Source organism: Salvelinus fontinalis, chromosome 1 (genome assembly GCF_029448725.1).
Source record: "Salvelinus fontinalis isolate EN_2023a chromosome 1, ASM2944872v1, whole genome shotgun sequence".
Classification (NCBI taxonomy): domain Eukaryota; kingdom Metazoa; phylum Chordata; class Actinopteri; order Salmoniformes; family Salmonidae; genus Salvelinus; species Salvelinus fontinalis.
Window position 1 is genome coordinate 27555475 of NC_074665.1, and position 9155 is coordinate 27564629.

At 42.1% G+C, this 9155-nt stretch overlaps 1 protein-coding gene across 2 annotated transcripts; it reads right to left on the reverse strand.

Moving 5' to 3' along the window:
- Positions 1 to 1966: 1966 nt before the first annotated feature.
- On the reverse strand, positions 1967 to 8622 carry LOC129851660 (fibroblast growth factor 8-like). Of its 2 annotated transcripts, none has more exons than XM_055918215.1 (5): positions 7713 to 8622; positions 7578 to 7614; positions 6345 to 6492; positions 4312 to 4418; positions 1967 to 3121 (listed from the first exon to the last, which is right to left on the reverse strand). In XM_055918215.1, exons 1-5 carry the CDS (start codon positions 7742 to 7744, stop codon positions 2837 to 2839), a joined length of 609 nt encoding a protein of 202 aa, XP_055774190.1. In that variant the 5' UTR covers positions 7745 to 8622; the 3' UTR covers positions 1967 to 2836. The 2 variants fall into 2 exon arrangements, with proteins under 2 accessions (XP_055774190.1, XP_055774189.1); XM_055918214.1 differs by having other exon boundaries at positions 6345 to 6525.
- Between the last annotated feature and the right edge of the window lie 533 nt (positions 8623 to 9155).

A 9155-nucleotide genomic window follows, 5' to 3' on the forward strand; every position in this document is an offset into this window, starting at 1 on the left:
GGGGGGGGGAAGCTGAATTGCTCCCTAAGCAAATGAAGAGGGTAGTTCTTGTTTATCTGGGGTTAAGGACGATGGTTGTGGCTCAATAAAAAACGAAAGAAAGCAATTTTACCCCCTGTTTCTGCAGCAGAATTGCTCTGCATTTGCAAGGCATCACAGGCTACACAGAAGGTGCGACTTTTCCCACAACTTGCTCTTTCCCCAGTGTCCATTGGGGGTTTCGAGTCATAGGACCAACACAGAGCTGTAACGGAGTGGGCAGACTAGGGAGTCACTACAGAGAGCCCAGGGGGACAGAAACCCTGTTAATCCATCATGGAAGGACTCAATCAGATTAATGTCAAGTTTTGTGAATAGACCTTTTAATTCAGTCTTCAAGTATGGAAGAGCATTTCAACTCCTAAGCACTGACTTAACAATTAAGATGTGAGGTTAGATACGTTAATAGATACGGTAAGACATAGTAAGGAGTAAGAAAGGGGGCGTGGGGGGGTAAAATCATGACCATAGAATAAAAAGGCATTTGGGATAATGATCCTCCCCAAGACAACAGAATTCAGTCAACATCGAAATATAGTTGTATGTACAGAATGATATACAGTAAGTCTTAGACATAAATGCTCTGGACTTTCAAATAAGGGACATTACCAATTCAAATCTACAATGAACAGACTCCTTGAAGTATAAGTTGCCAGTGAAGCCTGCCATGCTGCTCTTCACTGAGTTCCATAATTAGACTTTGCTCTGCCATACAGAGGGCAGAAGGCCTTACTATGCCTTAAGTAGAGCACACACCAGAACGATGGACGGCCGAGTGCAACCGAGTGCCTCTAACCAGAATATCGGACATCATTTTCTGTTCATTTTTCGAAGATTCTACACCCTCGGCAGGTGGTCCCTGTAACACACAATGGCCATATCAAGAGACTGAATAGCTGCCTGCTGCGCTTGGCTGCCCCTCATTCTGATATGTGTGGGGTTTTACAGAGATGCATCACCGGGTCTTGTTCTGCCATGCAGAGCTGCATCAAGAGACCCTTCTGGAGCAAGATAGTTCTGCTTAGTCTGATATGGGGGAGCAAGAGAAGCAGAAGGGTTCAGAAGACATCTTGGAAAGAAATGAATCCCTGGAGACACTGTGGCCAAGGAGTTGTCAGAACCCAACCTCCCTCACTCAGCACAGCTCTCCACCCATGAGGACACTGTCCACAAACAAACACACACACACCGGGGCTGTCCAATCAGATTATAAACACACACAACGGGGCTGTCCAATCAGATTAAGCCCTGAGGTGTTAAAGGAGTGAGATGAAAGAAAAACAGCCGTCTGCACACAAAGCGACACAGGCAGTTACTGAACCTGGAGAAACCAAAGCCTTAAACAAACACATTGCTATCATCTCTGAGACAGTTACTGAACCTGGAGAAACCAAAGCCTTAAACAAACAGATTGATATCATCTCTGGAGGACCAAGCAGAAGAAGACCAACACACTTTTCTATATGCTAAAGGGCTCCAACATCAGTGACCTGCTGTAGTCTTACACTGCTTGCTATAGAATGCTGCTTGGCCTTCTAGGGGGCTAAGAGTAGCATTTCAAACAGAGCAAAGCAGGAGGTAATCTATTCCCAACTCTTTATCAAACTTTACAGATCAATATTTTTCTACTGCATGGTTGGAGGACAAAAACATTTCCCACTTTAAAGTTGACATTTCTAAGATCAACTCAGAGAAACGACAAATAGAAAGACATCTCTATTAATAACAGAGTTCAAGGTTTTTTAGATGTATGCATAAAGGGTTTGAAGGCTGGGAAGGGATGACCTTCTGTGTTATGTATCATCAGAATGCTTATGTGATCCAAGTGACCTGTGCATGTGCACGTGGAGTGACTTAAGCCATCTCCAGTGTGTGCTTAGTGACACTTCCACTTCCCAAGGCGGTTCAATGAGTGTACAACAACCCCTTAACAAACAAGAGTTTAATATCAGTATTCTAATGTACATTTATTACACATTTTAAATAAATATCCCATCATTAAAATTATTTGCACACATCCTCAAATAAAAATAGATTTATATATGTATAAAAACAGACAAACAAAAGGGCAACAAAATCAAAGGGAGTTTCCTACATGTCGATACATTTTTACACCTCTAATTTAGTTATAACTATAGCAAGAAACCTGTGATTATCAATGTAGCTGCCACATTTTCCATTGTGTATACTTAAAGCTCTATTTGCTTTAACGGTGTTTGTCTGTATAGAATTCCAGAAGTAGCAAGGGCACACCACAGTGTTCAAAACAGAGGTGCCGTGGCTGTGTGTAAGACTGAACGCAACATTACCCAATACTGAGCTCCTGAACGCAGCAGTTATGCTTTGTGTGTGTGTGTGGGTGTACTGTATGTGTCTCTGAACGCAGCATATTCTGGCAGTGCGGTCGATCAGGGCCCTTCAAGTCTCTTGGAGCAGCAAGTGTGAGTCCAAAAAACTCTGAACCGTCAAACAAAAGTAAAAACACAACCTAAAATACAGAGATGATAAAAAGTCCACGCTCTACGAAAAAAGTCAGCACCCCAAATGTCTGATGAGTTATGTGCATCTAAAAACAACTTAACACAGGTCAGTACTAAAAGTCTCAAGTACAAAAATATACTTCTTATTTGTTTCTGTTTTCTTTACTTTCTGATTTTTTTTTTTAACTACATGTTAGGTATAGTAATGTTCGGTACAAAAAAAATGTCTCTAGAGGTTTTGGACAGAGGAGTTCATTGGAGCTTCAGTCAGTGTCTTTTCCTCCTCCTCTTTCTCTCCCTCTCTGTCCCCCCCCCCCTCAGTGTTCGGCTGAGAAGCGTGTGCGTTTAGTCCTGGGGCTGAAGGGGTAGTGGACGAAGTCAAAGGGCTTGTGCTGGGCCGGATGGGTGGGATGGGATCCCAGAGGCAATCGTTTCATAAAATGGACCTCGCGTTGGTGCTGCCGCGTTCGCGAGCCTTTCCGTGGGCGTCCACGTCTGGTGAAACCCATGTACCAGCCCTCGTAGCGTGCGTTCCTCAGCGCCGTGTAGTTATTCTCCAGGACAATCTCTGAGAAGATGCAGTCGTGGCCTTGCCCATTTCTCTGTGGAAGACAAACACACACACCAGGTCAGTCTGAGGTTCTGAAGGAGCTTTCGATGAAGATTTACAGATGGAAAATATCAGACATATGAAGGCTACCCTGAACAGTATGTCCCTGCACACACACACACACAAATACACATGCGTGCAGCCCTCCCCACACACATGAAGCATATGCTACAGCCATTACAGGCCCAGATCAGAGAGAGGGGATGACAGTAAGCGATGAGTCTCCCCCCTCAGTAAACACAGAGACGCAGGCAGTGCACCAAGGACCACTCACGGGTCAGCAGCCTAAGACACCATCATAGGAGAAATACCTCAGGAGTTCAAATTCTTTATCAGCTTCATGTGTGGATAAACTAGACTAGTCTCCCTTCGGTACAATCAAATACATGGTTGACTAGCATCCATTCTATCTATCTCTACGTTTTGAGAAATGGTCCGACAGGGTGGATTTTTTATTTTCCTGCTGGCTTCGACAGTGAGAGAGAATGGAGTTTGTGCTCTTGTATTGTGAGCAGTAGCTAGGACCTGCGTCCTCCCACAACCCCTCCAGCCCAAACTCCACTGGTCTGTGACACGTCACACACCGGCAACACTAACTTAGCTCAACGAGCTCAACCTAGATGGACAAAATGGGCTGTTAAAAATAAATCTAGCATTTATGCAGCCAGCAAGCAAGTGCAACATACACAAATATACACATACAGTCATTTAAACACACACACACACACAGGCTGTTGCTGGGCCGGTATGGCAGAGAGAGGCAGCTCAGGGCAGATGGTGCACCTGGCAGGGTTCTGTAGGGGGGGCGGAGATGGCAGCCCTGTTTATTAGCCAGCACAGCGAGAGAGGAGCAGAGACACCCTCAGACCCACAACACGTTTCACAGAGGAGGAGACTTCCAACAACATACAACGACTCTAACCCCTCTCACATGCAGAACCTACCAGAGGTGGACAGTTCTGGAGCCTAGCTATAGAGAACCAACAAACAGAACCACAGCCACACTGAACGAGGGTAAGAACTGTTGCAGAGTGGCCATACAAATCCACTGGTCTTAGAACCCCCAAACAGAACTACAATATAATCAAACAGCGGAACCACAGCCGAAGAACCTCGAAAACCAAGCCAATGGAAAATGATCATAACCCTCACGGCAGTGCTCAGAGGAACTGTTCTCTCTACCTTTCCGATCAGCTTCCCCCTCTTGTTCATGCAGATGTAGAGTCCTGTCTCTGCTCCTTTGATCCGCACGCGACTTCCAAACGTGTCTGTCTCTACGACGAGTTTGGCTGAGGAAACAAAGGAGTTTTATTATCAACCAGGCGTTGCCACTATTAGTAATGGCAAGTTGCTCGAAGACATAGTTTGGTTGATTCAGTTTATATTTTTATACGAGCAAATTCTATATTTCATCAGACACACACACACACACACACACACACAGAAAACCTGTGGGGACCATTCCTGAGGATTTACGCAAGCTTAAATTCTTGCAGAATGACAAAAACATGTGTACCTCAATTCTTTGAAAACTGAAGAGGCCATCCTGGAAGGACTATCAACTTTATTTGTATTTTTTTAATTTCTACTCACTTCACACATAAGCATCACATTCATAGATCACGCTTGGAATCAGAAGAAAGAAAACACATAAATAGATGTGTGTTCAATGGTTTATCTATGTGTCTATGTGTACTGTAAGTCTCACAGCTGCTTCTATGGTTGTAAAATAAGGTGTGGGTTTATCAAACTAAAATGTGCTTATCTATTATGTTGTTGCCTTCCACGGAGGTACACAATGCCTACCTAGCCATTATAAATCAACTTTTCATAGTCTTACAAACCGTTATTATTCCCACCCCCCTACCTACATGACACACACATTCATAGACCAACATTGGCAGAAATAAATAACCCATGGTGCATCTGAAGGTTTTACTGCTCAGCATCTATTCTTGTTAAACAGATCAAAATTCAACAAATAGGACTACTGACATTTCAAAATGTTAACCCCTTGTATGTGTCTTATTAGAGATTCCAACCCCTCTTTGATTCATGCACACTGTGGTCATTGAGTTACAGTTATTATCAGATGGTTGGACTAAATAATAAACACCTCATGCAAGCCACAGCTGCAGACCCACACATACAAGCTGCTACCAGGGTAAAGGTGGCACAGGCACAGGTGACCGGAGCACCTCCACACCCCCTGGTGCAAACCACAAACACACACACTCAATAAACCACATTAGACAGGGCCTACAGCAGGATACACACAGAGCCCAAGGTCCAGTTTGCTGCCAAATTATATGTAATTATAAAACCATGTAATGGCAATAAAAAAATAAAACATTTTATTTTAAAATAGAAATTCCAAGTTTGAACAAAATATCCATCTTTGTGAATATGCAAAGATAATAGATAAATGTAGCCTGGCTGTCCAGGGGAAACTGTGCGTAAAATGCAAGCGGGCTAGTTGGAAATTCAGCGCAGTCTATTTTTCTTATAAAGCTGGTCAGAGTAAAGAGAGAGAGAGCTATGCAGGAAATGTTCAGAATGTTAAGGTAAAATTATTTATAATCGCTCTTCCAGACATGAGTTTCTCTGGAGAATCACCTACAGCACAATATTCAATCCAATTTAAATTTGAGGTCCGCGGCCTCTTCTCAAACATACCTGATAGATACAGTGGCGTGTTACTTACCGTAAAAAAAGAGAAAAACTACCTCTGTTTAATTAATTTAGTCGCTTTATAAGTATTAGGTTACTAACCTCCCACTGGGCATAGATGTCAGTTCAATGTCTAGTTTATATTTAGGCCTACATTTTGTTGAGTTGTCACCGTGAAATCAACAAAAATGTCACCATGTCATTGGATTTATGTTTAAAGTTGGGTGAAAAATATATGAAATGCCCTTACATTGATACGTTTTTCACGTTGATTCAACGTCATCACATTGATTTTTGGGGATGAAATGATGATTCAACTAGTTTTTACCCAGTGGGTTCTTACACATGATTGTAATACAAAGAAAATGGGCCCTTAGACCCTATATGCCTATGGGCATAGCCCAACACTGTTATAGCCATAGGGCCTACGTTTATTTTAGTAAGTTAGTTTAGAGTTTTAAACTTAGTGCATTTTGGCTAGATAAAACTGAGAAAAAGTGTGAGGAACTTGAAACAGGTCCACAAAGTGTGTATATTGGGCTTACCGTATACGTCTCCATCGTCTGCCATGGCGTTGATCTTCTTGTTGGGCAGAACCTGCACGTGCTTCCCGCTGGTTCGGCTGTAAAGCTGGTAGGTCCGAATTAACCTGCGGCTCACACGGTCCGTCACCTTGCTCTGTTCGCTTACATGCTGCGTGAAATTAGGCGAGGACTGATTGGTTACCTGTCAGAAATTAAATGTCATCACAATCAGTATTTGAAAAAAAATGGCTTCAAAGTAAGCTAATTACAGTTGCCTATGTTTTAAGCAATAATATCCTAATTTTGCTCTAAAACCAAAAGAAGCCAATTTGGAAATATGTTTTCAATTTTATTTAGGCCTACTTGCCATTATAGGCTATAGTCCTAATAACGCATCACTTGATAAAATGCAATAGACCATAATGATTTAATCTTAATGCAAAGGCCAACAGTTCCTTAAATTATGTATGCATATTTTTTTTTACGTAGGAAAACCTTGAAATGAAAAAGTGGGCGCAAGGTGCAACAGCTTGTGCGTAAAAGTGAGTGTAGGCATATAGCGTGGTGTTAGATAGATACTAAACATGTCTAAAATATCAAATAGGCTATACATAATAAATGTTTAATATTTTACTCACAATAAAATGGAGCAAGTGGGCATATTAATGATTATCTTAAACGTTTCCCTATTTGACACTTAGCCATACGCCCTCGTGTCTGTTTCAAGGGACGACAGCTAAGGAACAATGACGGAAACTTCTGCAATATTGCAAAATTTGAACCCCAAGAGATTTTTCAGACTTGCCTTTCCCCACGCGATGCCCCTTCTGTGCCCACGCATCCTGCGCGAGGGAAGTATGTTCGCAAGATACCTGCCAAGCTGTGACGCGGGCGGCATGCAACGCGCCCGCTGCCCCTTGCGCCTTGGGACCCAGCTGATATGTTATATCACAAACGATATGACGATCCATCATCTCTCTCTAGCTCACTGCTCGCTATTATTACCCCGTGCTTTCAGTCACAGAAACCATATGTTTTAACAATTTACATTTGATGTTCTACGAATTTTCAAGATGCTAAAATAACGACATGTCGTCCAAGGAGATTTAAAGTGTTATCCAATAATGAATAAATCCACTGAGACTGAACAGTTTGTAAATTATTTGTAAATGAATCGAAAACGCGTGAGATATTTAAAATCATAATCAATCATAAAAAGAAATGTTATATTTCAAATCATGCATATGGACATACCTGAGCATAGTAGCAGAATGCAAAGAAGTGTAGGAACCTGAAAAAGAGAAACATAAATGAGTTATTATACATTAGGGCACGTAAATCCCACATTAATCAACAGAAGGAGAATTGAGAGTTGCAGGAAATACTCACAGATAACTCAACTGGGATGGGAGGCGTCGCATGTTGATTGTGTTGATTGTTCCTTCGATAAATGCAGCTGACAGTGCTTGCAGTGTTCCAAAAACGAGGTTACTTGGTAAAGATAAGCTTTGTGAAACACTGGTTTCGGTTGCAATCCTCGCTCTTCAAAGACTTCATTAAAATCCCAAACGACCAAGGCTGGAGGACGCGGTAATTTTTTGTCGTTGCAAAAAATGGACTACATTTCACGTCAAATAAATGTCCATAGCCTGTTTTGAAAAGACTGACGCTCACGAATTATCGTCAACCTTGACAGTAAAATGCGAAACTGAAAATGATAATTGATAACAATGATGAATGATTATTGATAAGTGGCTGTCTGTTGGTCAGGCGGCCCTCTAGTTTACCAACGTTTAAGTGCACTTGGAAAAGGTGCGTTCAAGTTTTGGCAAAAGCGCTGGTGGGTTTTCTAATAATAAGGATACAAATGCAAAAGCAAACAAGGTCATCCTATGCCAATGAAGATGACAGTTCATTCGCTGTAATATTTATCTCTTTGTAATTCCTTCAGAGAATCCTCAGTAGCTATCTTCCAGTTTAGCCGGTTGTAGAGAGTTTATATATCGGGGTTCTCGGTGGTGGATAACGTGCGCGTCCCTTGCGTTCAGAGCGGGTGATGTTGCCTCATTGATCGGTAGTGCAGGACTGGCGACTCTCCAGTCTCCCCTCCTCTCCTCCCATCGCAGGCTCCAATGTCAACCCCTTGTTCGCACTCACACCCCTGGTTAAAATGGAAGGACGATCTGCGAGGAACAAGCCCCCTTTTTCTGCAGAACAAAAGCCACCCCCCTCCCCCTGCATTTAAAACATATATTCACCTGAGGAAAAGTCAACACTTGCGGGGAGAAGCAGGAGGAGTCTTACATACCCAGTGCGCAATGACGCTTCTGCGCCGAATTACCGAAGGAATTAATGAAATAAAAAAAGAGTTAACGGAACGTTCCTGGTAATTTATCCTATATTAAAATCTATAATAAAATTGAAAGAGAAAAATTCAAACTCAAATTTGCAATCTATTTTAGTACAATGGCCGCATGTCATCAATGCAAATGATTTTGCTATAGTTTACAGCTACAAACTTGATTATGCCTATAGATTTGTTCGATTTTTTGTTTTCAGGATGAAACAGATGTGTCACTGGGATGAGTGCAGACTTGCAAAATGCGTATCTTGTGTATTGCCTGAGAAAAGTGAGAGACTAACATAATAACAGGATTACAGGCGATTAGCGTTTTTAAAACACCCCCTCCCTGCATTTGATAAAGGGAGATGCATTAATCTCCAGTAGCCTACTTCAAGATAGAATCCATAATGGAAACAATAACAAAGCGTACTCCCCACCCCTGTATCACCAAAAAGCTAAGGGATTTAGCTGGAGAAATCGAACTACTC

Bases quoted from the DNA above. Each gene is read 5' to 3' on its own strand.
- LOC129851660 (XM_055918214.1), bottom strand. From the start codon at position 7,744: ATGCGACGCCTCCCATCCCAGTTGAGTTATCT. The intron at 7,615-7,712 runs GTGAGTATTTCC...TCTCTTTTTCAG, and splicing joins CCATCCCAGTTGAGTTATCT to GTTCCTACACTTCTTTGCAT. The intron at 4,419-6,344 runs GTAAGCCCAATA...TTGTTTCCTCAG, and splicing joins AGACGATGGAGACGTATACG to CCAAACTCGTCGTAGAGACA.